We start from the raw sequence: 24,389 nt of genomic DNA, 5'->3' as shown, positions 1-24,389 counted from the left end.
CAACATTTTATCCCCTGTACATATAAAATGAGTTTGTGTTGTTGGTTCGGTTTGGTGTGGTCAGCTTTTGTTTGTTTGTATTTTGAAAATGTATTTTAAAAAAAGAATACAGAAAGCCTGTTTATCTGTATGTTGACTCTGATCTTATTTTTGAAAAAACTCACAACTTCATAGACCAAATTCACATGACTTTTTTTTTTAATGGCAGTTTTTATTGGTGTTTTTAAAATGTGGTCAACACACCTGGTCTGTCAGATTTAAAGGACATTTGCAAGCTCTCTTGTAAAACACTTATACAAATATATACAACAAATGAATGAATTCTGGCTTTCATCTTGAGTACTGTACAGTATCTTGGACATTCAAGTCCCAACCTAAGTGGAATTTAAACCTGATACTGGACTGAGTCACAGAAATTTAACAAAGAAATGTCTGTGTCAGTAAAGGACACATCCCATCATAACCTTAGATATAAGAATATAATACACTTACACTGTGACATGTAAGAGGTATATAGGTTTAGACAACCCTCTTAACCATTCTTGGTGACCTTAACAGGCAAGACCAGTGACACAAAAGGTATTACAGAAAAGGCTAGTACAAACATGCTTCAACTACATATTCAAAAGGCACGGGACTAATGTGGGACTGATAAACATAACAGAGTAGCCAAAATATCTATGATTTAAAATAAATTAAATCAATCAGATATATAAAAGCATACATGTACTAAGCCATTTTTACAGAGTTTCTTCACAAGGGAAAAGCACATGTGATCGCTTAAAAAGATTCAAGACGAAAAAAATAAGAAAGCATACAAAAAACAATACTCAAAAACACTCAGTTTGACTCTAGTCCATAAACAGCAAAGTTGAAAAGTTGTCCTAGAAAAAACATGGTTTGATCCTTGTCCCATTTTGAGGGAGTAGGATCTCTCAATACAAAGATTTAGTCCTTCACCGGTTTCCCCTGGAGCAGCCTGGAAAGATGATCAACCTAAAAAAAAATCTGTTGTGATCCGTTCTGATCGGCTGCTCTGGCATCTCTGGATGCCGAGGACCTCAAGGTGTCTTGGATTCCTCTTTTGGCCTAAAGGAGCCAGAGTAAGGCAATGATTAACATTCCCTCTCCCATCAGCCACTTGCTGGAAAACATGGTCAATCAGTGTGTGCAGTGTTTTCTCACTTGGATGTGTCCATTTTCTCCTCCTCTGGTGCAGTCTCCTCTTCTTTTACTTCTATAACAACAAAGAACAAACTCATAGCCATCATGGTGATAAAATAAGATCTCTTTATAATTTAAAAAAGTGGGGTATGATGGGGATGGGAAAAAAAAAATAGATACCTTTTGTTTCCTCTTCACCTTTCTTCTCCTTCTCTTCTCCCTCTTTCTCTCCTTCGGTTTTGGCACGCTTGGCTTTCTTGAAGCTGGCTGCGTTTCTGCGGCCTCCTTCACCTTCATCCTCTGAGTCAGAGAACTCCTCCTCGCAGGCTATTCTTTTGTCATGAGCGCGGACTGCACGTCATCACAGGACAGGATTAAATCAACACATGATGCTACGGTTTTGTGTAGACTGCATGACAGAGAAAAAGACGATAACAAAGAGAAGGTCATTACTGGAGATGCGTTTGTTGGGGTCCTCTTCCTCCTCGTCTCCGCTGTCCTCCTGCACAGCGTCCTCAGGAATGGCCTGCATCTGAACCCCCGGGGCGTGAGGCAGCATACGCAAGTTCTCAAACAAACGTTGCCTAGAGGATAAAAAAGATTGACCATGTTGAACACAAGACAATGTGAGACCGACTTTTACCTGTGATGTGACTAAAGTCTCTCAACATCCAATCACAATACAGGAAACACATAAGATAGTGTAATTACAGCCCAAACTGTGTGCATTTTGACATTTTTTAACACACATTCAGGAATGAAAGGAGAATTCAACTGGGCACTTTGATGACTCACTTGATCTTCTCCAGGTAGTCGTTGGTGTTCTGGTTGGTCATGTTGGAGGGGCTGATGTGCAGCTTGAAGTCCGGTCCAAAGTACTCAAAGTAGTCGTTGTATGGGAGCTCTGTAGAGTAGAGAAGAATTGTTAAAACTTGATGCACAACTTTTAAATAATGTTCACACTTGTAACATGTAAGAAGTTGCAACCAGTAGACTGTACCAGAGCAGTAAGGACTAAGGCTAAATGATACACACTCTTCCAGATGAGCCACATGACACATGACTCCGACATCAAATGAAAACCACACCACCACCTACATCCATGGGCATTAAGACTCACCGTTGGGGATGGAGGAATCAAGGGCCACGGCAGTTTCATATGTCCAGCAGCGGGCCACATTACGGATAGTGTAGCCTCCACCACCCAGCATCAACAGCGGCAGGTTGAAGCTCTTCATGTACTCCACACACTTAGCATGGCCTGAGAAGAAATGAGAAAAACCATGAATAATTGTGGGATAACACTTATATTTGAACACCATGGGGGCAGAAATGATTCGATTAACTCACCTTTGATGGTGAGGTTGAAGCAGCCGAGCCTGTCTCCTGACAAAGAATCAGCACCGCACTGCAGAACCACCGCACTGGGCTGGTACATCTCCATCACTTTGGCCATGATCTGCACAAACAACAACAACCATTACCACCACGTTCAAATGTGTCTGAACCTCAAAAGGAAACGCAGACGGTAAACAAATCATTTACTCACAGGTTTGAATATGGCTTCGTATGACTCATCGTCAATCCCATCCCTCAGTGGATAATTCACGGCATAATATTTACCCTTCCCAGCACCAATGTCCTGCAGAGAAGAGGATGACAATCAACACACGGTATTATGACTGAAAATACAACTTAAAGCTAAAAAAAAAGAAAAAACTGAAATCGAAGCATACCCTCAGATCGCCTGTGCCAGGGAAGTACTCTCCATACTTGTGGAAGGAAACTGTCATAACACGGTCCGTGGTGTAGAAGGCTTCCTCCACGCCATCGCCGTGATGGATGTCAATATCTATGTACAGGACTCTCTGGTGGTACCTGGAAAAGGGAGGAAAGATTCTTGTTATTTTGATGCAAACAGCACCATATACTCATACAAAGCAACCCTGTACTTGAGATCCTACAAAGAGGCTTGTGTACTCACTTCAGTAATTCGAGAATAGCCAGCACAATGTCGTTGACGTAGCAAAACCCAGAAGCCTCGGACTTCTTGGCATGATGCAGGCCTCCAGCCCAGTTGATAGCGATGTCTGTCTGCTGTTTGTTCAACTTGACGGCACCAGCTGCACCACAGAGAGGAGCGAAGAATTAACAGCCAGTTTATACTAAAACTTTACAGATTACTGGGACAGTGATGGCGAGATTACTGTGCAACACAGCATGCGAGTCTGAACAGTTTTTAAGAGGAACAACTTACCCACAGAGCCCCCTCCTGAGAGCTGGCAGAACTCAAATAAACCATCAAACACTGGACAGTCCTCCCCCACATTAACTGCAAAGCAACAGAGCACAGAGTTAAGCACAGTTTTACTTTCACAGCTGACCTACTCAATGGCACCTCTGCAGCCAACTTACATCTCTGCATTTGTTTGCTGTACTCTGACATGTTGTCTGGGCGGATTGAACGCAGGAACTTGATGTAGTCGTCGCTGTGGTACTTGGTCATCTCCTCGCCACTGGCTTTGTGCGGACGCTGCAAACATGGGAGGACAAATGAGAAAGCAAGTCCGGAGATTTGACTGAGCAAAAGCTGTTTCTGTAGATAAACATACGTATATCTCCATCTTTCTGTACAGGCCATAGTTGAGCAACAGGTTGTGTGTCATGCGGATACGGTGGGGCTTCATGGGATGTCCCTGGCCATAGTAGTAATTTCCAACATCACCTACAAAAAAAGAGAACAAATTAAACACACTGTGTTGAGTTACTGGGTTGGGTTAATTATCCCTCGCAATAACAGGAACAAATGCAATCGCAAAGTAAACAGGAAACATAAATTTTGTGTGTCTCTAGGCAAAAGAAGTCCGTCCACTGAAAAGCTTGAGTAGGCTACAGGAGTTCAACAGTGCTGAGCTGCATGTGTTGTGATGCTGCAGCCGGACCTCTCACTTTTCTAGTCAAAATACCGACTTTCCAACTCCACAAACTACACAGCTACATTAACACGGCGGCCGCTTTGTGAAGTTGCACCAAGAAAAACGACGGAAGCGTAATTTTCCGTCGATCTACCTGGTGTTTGAAGGCAGCGCCAGCCGTTTTAACGTTAGCTCGGCGTTGACGTTAATTGCGGCGACAATGAAGTACTCGCACTCCCATTGTTAGCTCGACGGCTAGTAACGATAACTAGTGCAGTTAAACTACCGAGGTCTGGTGGGTGAACGTGTGAAACAGCACATTACAAAGCAACCGGTGTATTTACGGAAACAGTGCAGATAGTATTAACGTTAGTGCTTTTAAGTGTGCGTGTGTGCGGTCTCGTTGTGAGACTGATGAGAGGCGCCGGAGACTCGAGCTACAGCTAGGTTAGCTAACATGCCAGGTTAGCAAGAGGTGAAATAAACTGCTGCAACCTCCACTCGGCGCAAAGTGGCCGGTTTCACTGATGAGTGCGTCGGCTGATAAAGGGCAAAGCCCCGCAGATTACTCACCGTCGTAGTAGTAGCAAACTTTTTTCTTTGTTCCTTGAGAAGTAAGCGCCATTTTAGTCTTTTTGGCAAGGCTTTCACCGCTCACACCACAGGAGACAACAGCGACAAGAGGCGGATAGTTTGTATCGCGTCCAATCAACGGGGTGTAGCGTTGCCTGCGGTCGACAGGGGGCGACAGACTCTTATCTACACAGTCAAAGGGGCGTCACACAAGGGGCCAAATCTAAACAGTAGGTATTAACGAAAACTGACATTGTTTTCATCAGAAATATGAATTTTGAAAAGCCAGCATACTGTCAGTTTTCTCAATAAAAGTAAAATGAAATAAGAGTGTAATGAATGAAAATTAAAAAACAACTTTGTTTTTCATTTACTGTGCCTTCAATGAACAAACTGTAGGAAAGGGTGTAAAAAAGAACGTAAGAAAAAGCATATTAAGCCTGGTTTTCTCTCCCATACCACCTTGTCCATGTTTGGGGGTAGCTCCTGGGCTGAGTGGAGGTGTGCATCAGTGAAACAACATGAGTTGTGTTGTCCATCTATTGCTTGCTCTTGACTGTATGGTAGGCCTAGCTGTTGCAGTGTATGGGATGTGCAGTGTGAGTAGCCTAGTGTGAGCACTATACTGACGGGCCATTACAATGGAAATATTACATTTTCTGGCGGGCCACATAAAATTGTATTGTGGGCCGGATCTGGCCCCCAGGCCTTAAGTTTGACGTGTGGTCTATTGTAACCTAATACATTTGAAACAATGTGACTGCTTCTCTACCTGCTCAGCAATAATGGAAGTAGGCTACACCTCCTGGAAGTTACATAAACTGTAGTTCAAAGTTGTATTGTCTCAAGTTCTCATTTTGCAAAAGAATGGTTCATAGAAAATAATGTCACAGATATGTGAATAGACTAATGCAGGTGGAGCTTGATTACAAACTATTAAAGTTAATAAGTAATGGAAGAAAGAAATGCACAAGTGAAACTGAGAATTCAAGTCATGAAGCAAACACCCAGGCTGGTGGTGGTTCATTTTTGTGATGTGGGTTAGAAAGACTTTAATGAAACAACAACAAATGACATCAATGAAAAGGTCTTTCAAAGGTCAAAAAAAAGTTTTGAATTTATTTCATTTATTTCACCTGCACAGATAAAAACACAGCTAAAGCCTTTTGACAGTATTTACATTTTTCATAAAGAGCACCAGGAGAGCAGCTACTCCTTCAGCCTCATCAAACAGTCCTCAGTTTATGTATAGGCAGCATGCTGGTCACTCTCCTCCCTGTTGTCCGCTCTCCAGTGATCCAGCTGTCACAAGAGTTTCAGGTTCATATAGTCCACATGTAATTGAATTGAATCTAAGAGGGCATCCCAGAATAAGCTTGATGCAGAAACAAAAGAAGACTTTTATTTGGAAAATCTCAGTTTGAACTCAGTATAAAAGTATAAACTCTTAAAAGAACAAAACAACATATGTCATCGTCCTTCAGACTCTGACTTTAGTTTGATTATATTATTTGCATGTCTCTGTCTTTCTGCCCCACCAGGGCTACTCCTGGTACTGCCTTTCTGTGGCAGTGAAGAAATCCTCCAAAACGCTCCTCAGGTACTCGAAGGTTGGCCTGTTCTCTGGGCTTTCCGTCCAGCACATACCCATCACGCCATAAAGCCCATCTGGACAGTTTTCTGGCTTTGGCATTCTGTAGCCCCGCTCCAGGTTCTGGATTACCTCTGGGTTGGACATTCCTGCAACAGGTAAAACACAGCAATGTGGGCCATTGGATATGATGTTCTCAACTATTATAGCCTAACATATGCCAAACTTCACTATGAAAGGATTATGAGATGGACAAGAATTATTATTATAATTATAATTTTTTTACCAGGGTAAGGGATGCGTCCATATGTCACTATTTCTGTGAGGAGGATCCCAAAAGACCACACATCTGATTTTATGGAGAAGGTGCCATAGTTGATAGCTTCTGGGGCAGTCCACTTGATGGGGAACTTTGCACCTATGAACACAGGAGACTTTATTTCTCAAAAATAGGACACCAACACTTGGTGGAGCTGCTGCATAGTGTTAAAATCCTCTGACTTGTTTCAAACAGTTTCAATGCCAAGAGGAGAAGAAAATAAATAATCATTATTTAGCCTGAACAAAGTTTCCAGAGCTCAAAGAAACATATGATATTAAGTATCTGCAAGGTCTTGTTACCTTCTCTGGCCGTGTATTCATTGTCCTCAATGAGTCTTGCAAGCCCGAAGTCGGCAATCTTACAGATGAGTTCGTGAGACACCAGTATGTTGGCAGCTCGCAGGTCTCGGTGAATGTAGTTTTTCTCCTCAATGAAGGCCATCCCATCAGCCACCTGCAGGGAGCAGCACACCATCAGACAGGCCGACAGACAGTGTGTGTGTTGTGAAGCATGAATTGATTGGCTGTGAAGGATGTGTGTGTTTTGGTACTATGCAATATGTGTTTGTGTGTGTTGGACAGACGAGCAGAGTCATTCCCAAAGTAGGGAGTTTACCACTTCCCAGGTCAGTTCCTTATAACCTTTTACCTCTGTACTCCACCCAGGTACACAGCTGTGCCTGCTCCACTTCCTGATACAGAACCTGTTGCCCTGCCTCCGCCTTTCAGCCCAGACTATCTGAGTATTACAATGACTGTGTTTCTGATTCAGTCAAATATAACATGAGTCATTTCCACAGAGGAAAATTAGACCTGAAGTATGAGCAGACTGCTTTGTGAGATAGATATGGTTAAAATCAAGAAAACGCTGATGCTTTCTGAAGAATCCACCACCCACAGTTGATGTCTGTGTATCATCTGTGTGTCGGTACCTGTGCTTGAATATCTTACCATCAATTACTATTTTCCTGTGTCAGTGGTAAATATTTAAGACATAAGAATGTGTCACATAGGTGTGATTGGTCTGCAGGATCTTGTCGGAAACCTGAGATATAACCTACGTACGTGTGTGTATTTCCCAAACTTCTGCTGTTGTCATGACTCCACGCCCAGGAACCTCGCCTCCTCTTTACTCTCCATTCCATTCATTTGTTTGTGGTATAGTACATCGTTTTGGATTTATTAAATCAGCTATCTTCTTTGCTCTGCTATTGCTAAAATGTGATTACATAGGCCAACACGTCTGTCCACACATAAGGATATGGGCAGAATTTCCGATGTGGCAGCAGAAAAAAGGTCATAAATCAGTCACATTTTTATGGTCCATCACATGATGGTTGGAGTAACTTGCTTTGAGCTTTCACCACAAATGGCATCAGTGCATGTCGACAGGCTTGAAAGCATCTTTCTGTAAAATATGTTCACCACAAAGCCCTGTCGAAATTCTGCCCCTCTACGACGAGCTGCAAGGCGTCGCAGAGTTGCCGAGTTCGAATGAAGAATCTTTTGTATCGACTTTGAAACCTCAGCCTGTCTTCCTGTGGTCGTGTTTTCCATTCCCACACCCACAATATAGAAAGTCATAGTTCTTTTACTGATACGTAACATTTCAAGAAGTAGACATCGGCATGATTTGTAATTCGTAATGAACGATAAACCTCAAATGTTCTGCATGTAAATATTTTAGTAATAAAGCATAAATGGGCGGAAGCAGCTTCTGTTTGTTTAATCCATTGAAAAATGAGGTTAGGAGACTGCAGCAAGTTAGAACAAATTATTAAACAAACCCTGTTTGCAGAATCTTTGTTAAGCCTTGCGAACTGGCTGCTGGCTGCACTGCACTTTTACTTGCAATGTATGTTGAAACCCATTTTCAAACCTCTGGCTTTACTGGCCAAATTAGTCATTTATCAGTGATTGAATGCCATATTTCATACCAATACCTTTCTTTTTCAATCACACTACACATTAATCATGACTTTAGCAGGGTTGTCACAAAACATCAAATTGCATGATGGTGAAAGACAACAAGATAAACCAAAAGGAAAGTCTACAATGCATCATGCATGAAGTTCCTGGTTTTGTCACCATGTCATGGTTTTCAAGGTCAAGCGTGGTCAAGGTCAAGTGTGTTTGGTGGTTACACAGGTTTATTTGAGTCAGTGGGTCTAGACCGACAAGATCATAATTCATACCTGCAGACATAGCTTTGTGGTTATTAAAAGACTAGTGTTAAACATAAGGCTACACCAGTGGTCAGTTTCCTGTCTAGGGGAACCACACTGAGAGAATGGGAAGTGAAAGAATAAAAGAAAGGGTGTCTGGGACATGAAGTCAAAGGAATATGGAGATAAGGTAAAAAAATAAATAAATACGGTAAATAAAAATGGAGAAAAAAGAAGAAAGAAAAAAAAACACATTTAAAATTTAAAGTGAAAAGAGAGGTCTTGCCTGAGACGACATGTCTATCAGAGTGTTCATGGGCAAACTGCTTCCCTCCGTCGTTTTTAGATACTCCACAAGACTGCCTGTAAGAAATAAAATCAGATCCAAGTTAGATCTCCTCAGTAAAGCATTTGATACGTGTTTGTACGTCATTCATTCCTACTAGCTACTAACATTTTGCATTTAGCAACCTATTTCTGCAAATGAACTAGCTCACAACCACCAGTGCAGGTGCATACACCAGTTACCAGCAGCATGTGGCTGTTACCGTTTACTGCTATGTGTGTGTGTGTGTGTGTGTGTGTGTGTGTGTGTGTGTGTGTGTGTGTGTGTGTGTGTGTGTGTGTGTGTGTGTGTGTGTGTGTGTGTGTGTCTGTCTGTCTGTCTGTCATCATGGCAAAATGTGGTCCTACAGACAGCCACTGTAGTGGGAACTACCGGAGGCGGTTTTTAGTACTGCTGTAGGTGTTTATGTGTCTGTGGACAGATTCTGTCACTACAATAGCACCATAATTGTGCGAGCTACAATCAGCAAACAAAGTTGGGTGTGATCCAACACATGAGCGCAAAGTAGGCCTACTTATTATTACATAAGTACTTTGACTCAATAATGTAGCAACGGCTACTGAGTATTCATGGGTTTGGATGTCAGGCGTTGTGGCTGATGAAATACCATCACAGGATGGTCTCCAGTTTATTGTGTTGTACTCGAGGCTGTGTACAGGACATTAAGAAACAATGACAGGCAGGTCTGATATAAATTGGAAAAGAAATGTAAAATGATGCTTTGTCCTGACGACTGATGACATTTTCCTTTGTCAAAAACATCACAATTCCCCACAGATATAAATAGCATGTTGGTCCAGAATAGCAGCTCAAATCAGGGAACATAACACCGTGAGGAAGTACATGAAACATCAGTCAAGCTGATGCATAGTCTCTGACAGCAGACTTTGTGTCGAGGATGATTAGGATGGAACAATACCTCTGCACACCGGCCAACCAAGGCAAACCAAAGGAAATACTTTAAGAGGAATGATTGTGCCAGGAAAGAGGAGGCATTGCTCTTCTGCTTAAGACCGGAAGACTGCTTTTGAAGTCTGAGAGCCAGAGGAACGCTCTTTGTCAAGGTCACAAAGGGAAGCTGAAATGACACGCCTGTTATTTTCCATCTTTGTCGTCTTTGATAATAAAAAAAGGGACAAACTGAAAAGACGGGAACTCCGAGCCATCCTTTCTCTTGACAACAGAGGCAGCAACTGTGCCCCGTCCACACGTGGATGCCAGACAAAGAGGCAGCCTGGTGTAGAGGCACTGCTGGTGGTTTACAGGCTACTCATACAAGACCATACAAAGGAACTCCATTCACTTCAGCTGTAAGGCTGTTGTTGTGTTTCTGACAACATCTCTCTCTGCATTTTGCCCTTGTTCCTCCCAGTGACAAAGAATTACAGAGACTTTTGAGATTAAAGCGACACAGATACTGAGTCTTTCTCATATGACAGCAGCATTGGGACATAATAAATCTTTACTGAGCAGCACTATGAAAAGATGTTTGTAGGTGTTACTGTGGCAACATATTATTTATTACTCACTAATCACTGTGTCCATGCTTTGCAGGAAATTAACATGTCGTACAGGCCTCGATGGGAAAGAAAAAAAAGGAAGAGCCATGTGGCAAGAAGTTTGTTTACAACAACTGCCCTTAGTTTTCCCATACTTGTGTACATGAGCATAATACAGACTCTGGAGAGTAGCCAGGTCTCATCAGGGGTCTCAGGGAACAATAACATGGTGAATCACCCTCTCCTGTTTTAACACCCCTGATCTTGGACTGGCCAGGAGAGACTTCCCCTCTGTGAGTAAACACCAGTAAACTGTCTGGAAAGGCCCGGAAAAGAAGTGAAAGTTCATGTTTGCTTTTAAACATTTTAGCACAGAGCAGCAAATACAGGAGGGTCATGAGGAGAAGCTGAAAATAGCCTATCAGAGGCCAGGGCCACTTCAGCAGAGCAGCACGTGTCGAGAGTGAGGCAACGCTCTTGACTTACTGTGGCTCCCTTATTTAGGTGTGCTCACACAGCTGCATTCACGTCTGGTATCACAGGTGATGATTATAGGGTTCAGTCCCAGTAATGTGCCTCTCATATCATATCAAATATCAAACCCAATTGCAATGCAGCCATAGCTCTGTGATCAAAAGATTCTCGGTTGATTCAACAGTCACTGGAGTGAGGAGTGTGGAAAGAGAGTGACGCATCAAAAGGGTGAAGCACATGGGCGACCCAGTCTTTGGTCCGGGCATGTGCATTTACCCATAACAGATCAACATGTTTGATCCTGAAAGTCTATAACACAATGCTGACTGTAACACACACACACACTGTTTTCGTCTCCAGGAATCACCCTGACGACATCGTCTTTGGTGTTCAGGGTAACAGCACAGCAGATTAAGGAAATGATTGTTTCAGACAAGCTTCGACATGCTGTCATTGACTGGACTAAACTGAAAGTAGCTGCTGTGATTACAAAGGGATTTCTGTATAATTTATCACCAAATGAGCATTCAGTTCATGGAAATACCCAGGGACCAGGTTTTGCTTTTGATGCCCTCAGAGATATCTTTAATTCCCACTAGATAGTTGGCGTCTTTACTAAAATGCTCCCGGCTGTGACACATACAGTATTTTGACTTACCATTTTCCATGTACTCTGTGACTATGTAGATGGGCTCCTGGGTAACCACAGCAAAGAGGCGGACGAGGCGAGGATGTTGTAAGTTCTTCATCATGTTGGCTTCTGCCAGGAAGGCCTCCACCGACATTGTACCCATCTTCAGATTCTTAATTGCCACTCTCCTGTCATTATTGTAGATGCCTGCAAAACATATTTAAACATCAGTGGATCTCTGACTAAAATAAGACAAACCCACAGCCATGAGAGCAGCCATGTGAACCAACACACAGACAAATAAGTGCTTTGGGCTAAATGCTAAAACTCTGAAGCTAACATGCTCACAGTGACAACGCTAACATACAAATGTTCAGTGGGCACATTTAGGCTATTATATTCACCATTTTAGTTCAGCCTGTTAGCATGCTAACACAAATCATGATTATCAAGTGAAGCTACAAATGAAGCAATCCATTCAATACAAAAAAAAACATTACACTCAAAAATTATATTGACAACTTTGTGGTAGCATAACAAAAGGTCAGAGGTCAATCAGGTCAATTAGTCGGATTCAACCTCTGTGGACCATGAATGTTAATTTACAGTGAAATGAAAATTTCATTAAAACCCATCCATAAAAATTTCCAAATTAGAGCTATGCTCATCAGCAACAGTAAACCCTGTCATCTCATCTTCAGGGATCATAAACACAGATGAGATCAAAAAGGTGCCGAACTAACAACAGTTCCACATGACTCCCATTCAAACAGGAGCTCCATCAGCTTCGGTACAATAACATTCCCATAGTATATCATGTCAGATAAACACACGAGTTTTATCTTGTGTCCTGTAACACACTGAGCATTTGACACCAAGCATGAAACTCAGCAATGCAAGAGTTCCTCTTTCTCTTTGTTATCTGCTGTTGAAATCTCCTCAGTATAAAGGAAGGTTATCGCATGTTCTCATGTTAACAAATCTGAGTAAACATTTCATAGCAAATGACAGTCACTCCCATTATTCAAGTATGTCGTTGAACCAATGTCTGGATGAGGACACAGAAACAAACACAGTGCCCAGACTACACGCATGCGACTCTGTACACTGAAAGTGGCCATGGTTGGCAGTGTTTAACTCTAATACAGTGGTTTGTTTGGGATGTTGAATGGTGTTGGCAAATGGGGATGGAAAACGGAGGGGAAATTACCCCTCCAATTGAATAATAAGGGGGTTGTGGCACAGATCTATAAACTGTTGCCCCTGTGATCAAAACAGTTGTCCCTCTTGTTTAACTTATTATTCCACGATCACAATTAGTCATTCATGCAGGCAATAGTTCAGACACAAGTTCCTCCAAACAATTAGTTCATTGAAAAGGTAAGATTCATGTAGTCTGAGTGACATTGCGTAATGGGGTTAATACCTCACATTATCCTCCAGTTAACCAGCTCAAACAAGCCTACAATTAAGACTGTGCTGAGGAGAGCATTCTGCGTACACTGCAGAAAACCCCTGGCTAAGGTCTCTGTGGTAGACACTGTCAATCCCACAGCTGATTGAGCAACTAGGATTTGTGAATACGCAATGTAAATGTGTGCAAAATTGTTCCTCTCTGCAGAATATAAAGATAACACTTTAAAGTTTCATTTAATCACATTGCTTCCCTGAATCCATCATGTTCTTTTCCTTTTTTCACTCTTTCATCTCCTCTGTTACTCACCCATCCATACTTCTCCAAACTGTCCTGCTCCGAGCCTGGACTCCAGCTTCAGGGACTCACGAGGGATCTCCCACTCATCCTGCCACCAGGGCTTCTGCGGTGCCCTCGACTGACACGGCTTCATCAGCTTCGTGCACAGCCCATCTGCATCACCTGAACCACAGAGAGAGGAGACTCAGATAAAGACCCTGCACATTGTATTCAGTAATCTTGATAACCCCCCTCACCCCTCCTCAGGGGCTGCACGCACGTGAGTGATGCTGGACGAGCTCCTTCAGCGAGTTGAAGGAAATCTTGGCTGTGATATAGAAGCCGCCATTGTCCATGTTGCGGATCCTGTAGTGCTTGACTCCTTCACCTGTGTTATGGTCCAAGTCTCTGACTGATAAGGAGTATGATCCTACAACAAAGAGGGGGCAGAGTGCGCAGTTTACACAAACAGATGAAAGGTGAGATCAACAAAATGAGATAAAATGGTAAGAAAATTTAAAAATGTGCCAAATTAGCCATAAGTACAGTATATCTTGTTTACATTTATGGACCCATGAATTTAGTAATGACTGTCACTGGATTACTTTGGCCTCTCAATCTAACACGTGATGGTCATGTACTTATCACATTGTTTTTCTAGTTATTTATGGACAGTGATTCACAGATATTCACAAAACTGATTTCACAGAGTTAGCACATATCTGATTGTGTTTGCATTCCACCGTTCATTCCGCTTTTACAAAACAAATAGTGGAATTACGTAAATGCTCATGTAGTATAAAATCTCTTCCTCTGTTTTCGTTCTTGGCAGTAAAGCAAAACTGAGCTCAGATAGGGGTGGGAGACAAAAGGTTTATTGTAAAACCGCGAGATGTAGGAAATACTAATCTAATTTGTGAATTAGTTATAGCACCTTGTGACTGTGTGTGGGCAGTATAGCAGTCACTGCTACGATGACAAAAAAGCTCACCTGGGGTCGTCTCACTCTCTCGAATCAGGAAGGAGCCTTGTGTATTTCCAGGAGCGAGGAGAAGCCTCATGGCTTCGTTTCTAGAGATGTTCTTGAAGAACCACCTGCAACACAGGCACATATGTTTCACACCTTCAGCTAACCACTTCCCTTTCTCCAGGGACACAACATGCGTTATGTGAAATAGTGCAGAGGCTGGGTGGCATGGTGTTGAGCACAGTATAATAATATTTCCTGTATGACGTACGATTCAGTCTCAACTGTGGACATCGCAACAAAGTTGAAGGGGATGTATCCCTGCTGGCCTGTGGTGAGAGACTCTGCCAGATACCATTCTGGGTCTTCCCTGGATGTGAAAAAGACACAACAATAACATCGTGAGTGAGTGACAGGGTTCAGGGATGAATAGGCCCACCATCAGAAAGCAGTTTCAAATTAGCCCCTACAGGCAAAAGGGTTCAATGCAATGTAAATGATCGGTGCATGAAATGGATGGCGTCGCAGTAGGCGGGTAAATTATCTTACAGAGAGAGACGACAGAGACAAATGACACATGTCTGACATGACAGAATCTTCACCGTATTGAGTACAGCCTCTTAAATCTTTCTATTAGTTAAAAGTGAAATTAATCATATTAATTATTTCTCTCTCACAGGAGCATAGCCACAACTTTACACTCGACCCTCTCCTCGGGGAACTCCACCCAACCCCACGAAATCTTCCTTAAGGCACCAACCAAACTGCACAATTTTCTATGTATTTTACAAAATTATCTTATTCTTTAATTCAACTTCAAAATTGTATTTTTTTTTTTAATTGTCTGGTACCAGGAACACAATTTCTTTATATATCACATATCATTAAGACTTCACAAAAGCAATTTGTGTATTAGTGTGTTTGTACTTCCTGCATCAACATCGCAGAGTTTCCAGAAATATTACAGAGGTTATAGACGTATTTATCCTCAGTGATAGATGCAGACATTATGACCACTTGGAGTTTCTAGAGTAAATACTGCTTGGATCACCCAAAAAGCCATCTATTCAGATTGTCATATTCATATATCCATCTTAAAGAAATTAAAGCACTGCAAGCCTGATATTAACCTCTGTTTTCTTTATTTATATATTTCCTTTCATTATGCTGTTTCCTCTTTCACACCCACAATCACTTGGTTAAATTTTTTTTAAAATATTTTTCCCAACAGTGCCTCAGCAGTATTGAAACAGGAAACACGGGGCGAGTGAGTTAACCAAATTCTCCGGTCGGAAAAAGAACCGGGGACAGTGAATACAAACTCAGCACCTTAGACTTCAAGACTGCACCTCCAGCTGCAACAACACAGGTTTATTTTTGAAGCTATAAACGATGCTTAGTAAAGCTACTAATGATGTGTAGTGCAGTAGACTAGATTTAGGTTTGTAGTGCTGTGAAGGTGAGTGGAAAGTGATCAATTTGCTGAAAATATTATCATGATTTGCATTCGGTTTAAGGTTTAACAGGCTCGTTCATCAGCTACTTACTTGTTGATGATCTTGAGTTTGTCTCCCTTTTCAAAGCCCAAGTCGCCATCATGGTTGGGTTCATAGCTGTATATGGCCACCGCAAGATTGTCTGCAAGAGGAATATTGTAGGTGTTAGTTGAATAAAACATAGCTAAAACATACCAGGGACGAGGGTTGTACAGTATAGTATAGAGTATAGACTTGTGGTGTGTTTTGCATGTTCGAATTGTTGAAGGCTCAGTGGAAATAGCGAAGGAGGTGTGGATATCCCCGACAATTTGAGATGATTTCCTAATATTGACAACTTGCCTAAAGGTGAGGTGTACAGAAATGTAACTTCTACGGCGTGTAGAAATTTTCTGTTAAAAAAAGTTGATCTAACAAAGCCTTTTGACAAGTTTTTTTTTTTTTTTTTGGTGTGGTAAATTGTTGCCTTGATTACTAGAATTAACCATATTTTGTTTCCAAAAAGAATCCAACCACACAAGAAACTACAAAGAATTCTAGCTCACAATGATCTGCTTTTTACTACAACAGAAATGTAATACTGAAGGTACAGGAAGACAATATGGGGTTTTGAGCACGGGGATGTTAAACCCCAGCGGGAACACGAGTTAGGACTTAGAACTGTTGAACGTTTGCACAAGTGAAACCTTGTTGAAAACATAGAAAAGAAAAGCACAAAAAAAAAAAACCCAGAAAAAGCAGAAAAATAAACCCTCTGGCAGAGAAAGGTTGTGTCTCAGACTCTACAGCGACCATAAGACCCTGCAAACAAACAATCCAAACTGGGGACATTGTTCTTGAGTAGCCAATAAGCTGTTGGGTAATGCCCAAGCATGTTGGATACAACCTTCTCTTTTTTTTTCATTGTTACAAGCTGCAAGGGTAGGGGGAAATGTTGAAAGCAAAACTGGCAAAGAAAATAGAAAATGTGAGAGGAAATGGAAAATTTTATGAAAAAAAGATAAGTGGAGGAAATGAAAAAGTAAAAAAAAAAAAAACTTTTCGAAAAATTTGCTGTTGTTTTGTATGCTAGTGGTTGAGTCCAATATAACTTCCAAATCTTTTACAGTCAATGCTGTTAGGCTTACTACATTCAGTTCAATATGAATTTAATATTTCACAGAATAAAGTATTACTCTTTACTCTACTACACCATTTGTGTGTCTGTCTATCATGCAACAGGGATGCTGCTCATCCCGAGGCTTTTCACTCCACACTCATCCCAACAATGGTGCACATTGTTCACACTGTAAAACCCTTGGAAGTAAAACTATGATCTTAGAGTCTGTAATGGAAAAATTGGTTTAACTCACCCTATCGAAGTCTTAATAACATTATAGACACATACACCTGTAGATAAACACGCGGACACGCATGACAATGCACTGTATTTTCTCACCTGGTAAAGGCGATGTAGGAGGTGAATGCTGTGATGGGTAAGGAATCAGCTGTTCTGTGTACTGGGGGGAGGAAAACAAGATTGAACTTGGATTTGACATTTGGCTTTGTGAGGAACAATAGAAGATTGATATGTGAATACAGGAGGCTAATACATGTAAAAAACCAACGTACGCACATCTCAATGCTACATCAACAACAGTTTTGGTTTTTGTCCCAGACAAAGTGTCTGTACATACTGTGGCACATACAGGTGGTTTTCTCCTTTATTTCTAATCTAATGACACATCTAACTCACAGGGAGGAACCATTGGAAATAATCACGCTCCTGTTTAATTACACACACAAAAGACAACTTCCCTCACAGTTATGTAAGTTATAAAATATTTCTGGACTGATACAACAGCAGATTGTATTTCATAATTGTCACATCGAAGGCCTGAACTGCACTGAGTACGCTCTCCAAATACAGATAAATACGCAGTCATGAACTACTATACAGCATGGAGCATATGTGAACATATAACATAAATAAATACAAAACATATACACTCACTTGGTTACATGTCTGGTTAGGTATGGGACAGTTGCAGTGTTCACAGATTTCATCCAAGTTCTCAATCCAGTCACTGTCTGAATAGTCCGAACTGCAGTTACATCCCATCTTCTCTGCAATGTGGAGATTAAAGCAATTATTACAAAGGCATTATATAGGCATCAGAATAACGTAACATGATCATAACATTCATAACATGATCATTAATATTTCACACACAAAGTTACACATTCTCAGATGAGAGCCTTTTCATCGTGTCCCAAAATAAATGTCAAAATCTCACATCGATCTGGAACTGTTTCAAAATATCATCATCAGAAAATATCACACACAAAATACTGTTGCCCGAAAGCAGAATTTCACAGAAGACAAATTGAATGGTTTTATATTAACATATATAAGTGGAGATGGGTGACACAAAGTATTTTTGTTCCTGAAACAGCTGCTTCAATCGGATGTGACTGAGGGCCTCGCCTCAAAATGGAGGCTCAGTGAAGAGTCATGCTTTGAACTAGGAGTCTATCCCTTTTAAAAACTTTCATTTTGGACACTCTAGTAATACTGTGAAAATATATACTCAACAGTCAAATACAATCACAAAACTGTGACAAATCACTGAAAGGTTTCCATCACTTTCAGTGTTGTGAATCACAGGCCTTCATGTTCTAATTCACATTTAGTAAACTCTATAAAACTGCACCAACACTAATCTGGTATAATCCCGGGTCTGCACGTGCGCTGCATTGTGGTGCACTGTACAAACTGGCTTTCTCAAGATTCACTGGGCTCCCATTGGACCGGTCACGGAACAGGGTCAGTGGGCTAATCGTAGCAGCCGTCTGTCCCAAAGGCTCTGAGCCGTGAGAAAAATCTGCCGAGGTCTGACCCCGACAATAACAACCCACCACTGTACTGAGACCCCAAGAACTGATTCACAGGAGGATGAAGAAGTCTCTTTTTTTTTCAATTATCAGCACTCCTACGCCTCATGGCCCACACTCTGGGAGTCATACAAACAAAGTCAGCATTTTCCATTGAGGGGCTACCCTCTTCTTTTTTATGACCTACAGCTGAAGGCCTTTCCAAACAATTCCTGTTGATTGTTATTGTTTGCAAAGTATTATGGGTATATATATGGCAAGTGAGGTTTATAAGAGTAGCCTAAAATAACAGTCGTAATTAATGCTGTCAGTGAAGCTTATGGGCTGATAAATTATAATATTTCAAAAGCTTGAACACCATGAATATAGAAAAACACATAGAAAAAACAAACAGAAAACAGAATTGAAAAAAAAAACACCACTTTTTACATGGATTTGTTTTTTGTCACAAAAAAATACATTAAAAAATTTACAATTTATATTCTAATTTGCCTTTACCCATGCAGGTTTACATTTACACACAGGGACCTGAATTTTCCCTCAATAACCAGTTTGTAAATCAGTTGGATATGATACAAATAGATGTTATATTACCATGTCAAAATCTTCTTTTGTACTTATGTTGTCCCGTCCCCTTCGTAATACTGAGTTTTATCAGCAGAGACAATAAGACAGCCAGTATTAAACATGTGTTTTTCGAAGCCTTTATGTTATACCACACAACTCAAGGGAAAACAAAGAAAGGCTTTTTTTTTCTTTCTTTTTTTGTCAGTTGTTATTTCTGGCTACTATTTTTGGGTGTGGATGTTGCTTCACCGTATACGTTAGTTCTGAATGTCCAATATGTTTCGTATAAATGTCAAAAGATGAAAACAATCTGATTTCTGTAGCATATTTGTTTAATACTTTTTGTAATACTGATAAGGAAGCTTTTGTTAGGACATCTTCCTTTGACACCATTATTTCTAACCCTTTAACTTAGCGGTGAAGGAATCATAAGGTTGTTACTCACCTCTTGAAATACAAAATGTCTCTTCAGCCGTCCAATAATGTCAGATTTCAGGTCCCGCCATAGAGATATTCTTAATTAATTGTTTTAAAGAGCTTTTTAGCTATAAGTGAGTTTTACTGGAGCCATGCAAGGTGTGAAAGTGTCATCATCCGCTCCTCTTATTATAACTAACTCAGTGATGTGGTATCTGTACACACACAGTCACACATATGCAAGCACACACACTAGAGGAGTGGAGGAGAGCAACCCAGAGAGTTTCCTGTCGTTGAAAGGTTGAGGGTTGCTCTGCAGGCTTCTAACAGGTGCTTTACTGTGCAGCTGTGTGTGAGCTGAGGGGAACGTTATGGGCTCCATGGTAAGGGGGTCAGGACTGCACCTTTCCCTAAAGTGGGAGCCAAGATGTAAATGTTCCAATACAGTTAAAGAAAGGGGGCTATGATGGGCGTCTGAGGTTATATTTGAATGTTTTTGTGTTGCTCATAACATCTGTGAGTCAGTGACCTTTAAGGTGAGGACAACCGTGAGTGTGGGGTTGAGGCGGTGGGCCGGGGGTTATGTTAAACATCTTATTGTGAAAGATTCTTTTTCTATGCTAAAGGGGATTTCACATAGCATCAAACAGGCCTTAAAGGTAGCCTATGTCCCATAGAGCGGTCCTTGTGGGGACAGTTGTGATTTTTGTCAACAAAACTACAGAGGCTATTCTTGTCACTTGAACTTGTGGTTTTGGTCTGTGTGTGGCCAGTGCAGCATTTAAAAATAGAAACTATCTATTTTAGCCGTCTAATGAAAGATGAAAGAAAAACATCTCACTTACAGAGGCAGTGAGATGTGTGACCGTCTCGCCAGTCACTCTTTTAACTAAAGTCTTTTTTTTTTTTTTTTAACAGAGGCCACATCATGGCTGCCTTAAGCCTTGGACAGTGTGTGTAATGTGTGTGAAATTACAAGTGTCTCAGATTGCTGAGCCGGAGCTGTTGCGTTTTCTACCTCTGAGGCAGCTCTAACTCTGGACCGCATCTCTTCTCTTGTGGTGAACGGCTGCTGCTACAGAGCGCGCACGGGCAGGAAGTCAGTCCAAACATTACAGGAAGTGCACCGAGATGTGTGCTCAGAAGACTGCCACAGGTTAGATTGAGTCTCACTTGCGATGAAAACCACCTGATTTTTTGGTCTGGGTAAAGCAGCTTTCACTGAGCTGATCTCAAATGAAACAACTATAAAATAGAAGCGCACCAGACACACGATGAAACAACTCGCGAATAAATAAAAAGACCCTCCTTGCAAGGCTGTAAGGGTATTCCTATTTTCCCGTCAACCACAGTTGTCACGACTTCCAAATGTGGCTGGAAATCACATTCTGTTACGCAATCAAACTGTGATGTTATCAATGTGCAGAAAGTTTTCCAGCCCTCCTTCCTCCCACTTCACGGTGCAGGTGCTGGCCTCTTTCATGTGAGCAAGCGCGACTGCTATAGTGTTTACCCGCTTACTGCGCTTAAACTCAGTCTCTTCACCAAATTCAAATGTCATGCTTTCTTTAAGTTGTATCTTTAAAATAAACTGGTATATGTATTTACTTATAATTTACATTTCAATGTCTAATATCTGCCCACAGGATGAGAGGTGGTGTGGTGTTGGAAAAGAAGGTCAAGAGAAACTATCTGCAGGGCAGAGCTGAGTGGCAGAAGAAAGAAACACCAGTCTGCACAGCTTTATTGTAAAAGTAAAGAACAAAGCCTAAAGGTATCATACCTCAGCCTCCATGCATTCTCTGCATGGTACTCATTTCCACTGTCAAGGTCTAGCGTCACACAATGAGGTCACCTATATCCTGGAGTATGCCATGTTATGATCATTTCAACAATCCTACTTGTGCTCTCATTTCACACAGTGACCGCACTCCGCCAAGGCATATTTGGTTTCTTGTTCAACTAATTATGGTCAACAATGTCTGTGGTTATGCACATCCCTCTAGGGCTCCATTCATATGTGTGGATATTACACCAGGTCATGACTGTCTTGAGGAGGGAAAGAGGAGACTATTGTGCACGGGCGCTTTATAGGACCCAAGGACAGATGGCTTGGGATGGATGTGATCATGTGGTATGTAGTGGAATTTCAAGCAAGATAAGGCAGATGGTTCATTGAATCTGTCCTACGTATGTTTCTCAATCAATCATTTCAATAATTTGTATTTTAAAAGCCCATGTGTATCAATAAAATACAATTTAATTCTTTTCAGGCGTGGTAAATTGACTTTAATATTGTTTTGTATGTACAAGAGAACATCAGTTTACATTTTAAGGCACTTTGCTTTTACAGTCATCCATCATGTGTATACATTCATATTACAGTAACATGATTTAACAATATCATTCACAGAAGTGACAAAAGATATATATATTTTTTACATTTAACACAACCCCAAAACACGTAAAATATCAGTAAACAAAAAATATTTGACTGAGTCTTGCGTCTTTCCTCTTGTTACATAATAAACCGCTGAACTTGACCACCGAGCACCTCAGTAGGCCTACGCTCCTCCACTATCCTGCCATATATAGCATACAATCTTTGCTCTGCAGCATGTGCTCTGTGGTAATGGAAAACAAAATGCATCACACATACTGTAGCCTCCTGGGTCCTGTCACTGCAGTGGTGAGCATATGGAGATATTTTTGGGTCTGTGAGGAACAACATGTTTAAATCTGCAGGAGTGTGACCTCCGACATCCTAGGGGCAGTATGTGGGTGAATTGAGGCTTCCACATCTGGAATATGCTGCTCTAACATTGTGGAAAGTGTTGCTAAATATTTGTTTGATCTGACTTTATCTGACTAGATTGTACGGGATATGACAAGCTTATGCATTTTACACTTTCACACTTCATGTATTTGTGAGTTACTAGTGATGTGACCTAGTGACACACATGACACTTTGTTTCTGCAACCCTAAATGACATTTATATATGACGCACATCCTGTATCTACCTTTACAATTTAGTTTTAAATTTCAGTTTTGCTCTTAGTCTTCGTTTTCTTTCTGATGCACGGTGCATTGTGTAAAGATCAGTCAACAGTGGAGCTGCCCAGGCTCCGTCCAGCAGGAAGGTGTGTTGTCATTAAGGGTGTGTGCCCCTACAGGTCTGCGCACAGAAGCTTCCTCATGCATGTCAAACCACTGTGCACATCTAAGAAGTTTATTTTCATTTTCAACCCTGGCACCAATAGTTGGCCGCCAGCTTTTCAATCTGTCACCAAAACATCTTCAGAGGAGGAAATAACCCCAACGATGCGGCCACAGCAGCAGAGAGGAAGGCATGACAACATTCTTTGTAATCATAATAAAGACCTGCGATTTTAACACAGTGAGAAGCGTCTGGAGTTGATGTTCATCTTGGTGAGGCCCAGGTGTTTCAGAGGGGTGGACAGAGCGAAGGCGGCCTTCATGGGGATGTCACACAGCAGGTCTGATTCCTCTCCGCACTCCTCCAGCTCGTACGTCGCATCATCCAGCATCTCCTTGTGGCGGCCACACACCTGCTCCACCTTCAGCCGGTGGATCTCCACTCGTAGACGGATCAGCTGACGGGCCAGGAGGTTGTCCTGGACTTGCATCTCCCTCTGAGGATGGGAGGGTGGGAGGTGGAGGAGAACATGAGCATCACAGTTTTATCTTCTCATCAAAGGGTGTTAGTCTCTGGTATGAGCTATATACAGGTACAGCAGCCTGGGACTGTGGGAAAACAGACATCTATTTGTTCCTCTGACTTTGTTTATGCAAAGATGACTGCATGAAGTCCATCATGCAAAGCCTTACGTAATGCATTGACAGATCACTGAAACACAGAATATCTATTCTATATAGCTCTGTGGGTGGATCAACTATTTTATTTTTCTTTTCTTTTTTTGGTCTGACAGGTTTAAGAAAGTGTAACTCTTTGCAACAGTATTTGCAATATAAATAACAATAGGCTGATAATCAGAAATGAAGTGAAATGAAATGTTAAGTGGTCTCTCACCAGCTCCTTTCTCAGAAACTCCAAAGCATCATCCATAGTATCAAAACCACAGATGTTGCGCACAACCAGCTCTGAGTTCTCATTTCGCAATATCGCAGGCATGGAGACGACTTGTTCCCCAGAGCCAGGATCCTCTGCCGGGCAGCTCTCCCTCCACGGTCGGCTCTGGACCCGCTCCTGCCACTCCAGATAGGATGGTCTGCGAGTCTGTAGCTTCAGCTTCTCTGTGAGCGCTTTCACGCTGTCCAGGTCCTCAGCGCGTCCGTCGGAGGACTCGTCTCCAAACTCTTTCAAATCCATCGGTCCAGAGAGAGAGTGAGAGTGGGAGAGAGAGAGAAAGTTAGACTGCGACAGAGCACAGTCCTTACTGGAAAGTTCGCTTTCAGGTTTTGCAGCTTTGTGATCAGAGCTCAACAGGTCCTCACCTCCTTTATAGGGAGATATGGAGAAGTGACCGCCCATCCCGCAGAGGACAGGGAGGCTGGAGGATTTATGGGCTTTTTATTATGGGAGACAGATTTCCCTCTACTTTCTCCAGTAGTTTTGTCAGATGTTCACTGAAAATATATAGCTATATAAAATATTTTTTAATTTCCAACAAATTGCCACAGCATCTGTCCAGCTGTGTTGGTGGAAATATTCAG

At 41.6% G+C, this 24,389-nt stretch overlaps 3 protein-coding genes across 4 annotated transcripts; all 3 read right to left on the bottom strand.

Moving 5' to 3' along the window:
• Positions 1-198: 198 nt before the first annotated feature.
• Positions 199-4,789, bottom strand: LOC311006221 (putative histone deacetylase 1-B). The gene is made up of 14 exons (XM_083998964.1): positions 4,653-4,789; positions 3,777-3,889; positions 3,580-3,697; positions 3,422-3,496; positions 3,149-3,287; positions 2,901-3,042; positions 2,714-2,806; positions 2,515-2,623; positions 2,285-2,425; positions 1,960-2,068; positions 1,618-1,748; positions 1,345-1,515; positions 1,186-1,237; positions 199-1,089 (listed from the first exon to the last, which is right to left on the bottom strand). The coding sequence occupies exons 1-14, from the start codon at positions 4,702-4,704 to the stop codon at positions 1,062-1,064; spliced, it is 1,473 nt and encodes a 490-aa protein (XP_083855090.1). The 5' UTR covers positions 4,705-4,789; the 3' UTR covers positions 199-1,061.
• A 1,038-nt stretch (positions 4,790-5,827) lies between these two features.
• Positions 5,828-19,891, bottom strand: lck (LCK proto-oncogene, Src family tyrosine kinase). 2 transcript variants are annotated; one of them, XM_083998600.1, is made up of 14 exons: positions 19,722-19,891; positions 19,304-19,353; positions 17,829-17,941; positions 17,274-17,334; positions 15,887-15,977; positions 14,611-14,709; positions 14,364-14,467; positions 13,653-13,802; positions 13,403-13,555; positions 11,707-11,886; positions 9,016-9,092; positions 6,865-7,018; positions 6,530-6,661; positions 5,828-6,392 (listed from the first exon to the last, which is right to left on the bottom strand). In XM_083998600.1, the coding sequence occupies exons 3-14, from the start codon at positions 17,934-17,936 to the stop codon at positions 6,196-6,198; spliced, it is 1,506 nt and encodes a 501-aa protein (XP_083854726.1). In that variant the 5' UTR covers positions 17,937-17,941; positions 19,304-19,353; positions 19,722-19,891; the 3' UTR covers positions 5,828-6,195. The 2 variants fall into 2 exon arrangements, with proteins under 2 accessions (XP_083854726.1, XP_083854725.1); XM_083998599.1 differs by lacking the exon at positions 19,304-19,353.
• A 2,075-nt stretch (positions 19,892-21,966) lies between these two features.
• Positions 21,967-24,141, bottom strand: fam167b (family with sequence similarity 167 member B). The gene is made up of 2 exons (XM_083998984.1): positions 23,746-24,141; positions 21,967-23,347 (listed from the first exon to the last, which is right to left on the bottom strand). Exons 1-2 carry the CDS (start codon positions 24,043-24,045, stop codon positions 23,084-23,086), a joined length of 564 nt encoding a protein of 187 aa, XP_083855110.1. The 5' UTR covers positions 24,046-24,141; the 3' UTR covers positions 21,967-23,083.
• Between the last annotated feature and the right edge of the window lie 248 nt (positions 24,142-24,389).

This window comes from Trachurus trachurus (assembly GCF_905171665.1).
Source record: "Trachurus trachurus genome assembly, chromosome: 22".
NCBI lineage: Eukaryota > Metazoa > Chordata > Actinopteri > Carangiformes > Carangidae > Trachurus > Trachurus trachurus.
This window is presented reverse-complemented; position numbering and strand designations above follow the sequence as displayed.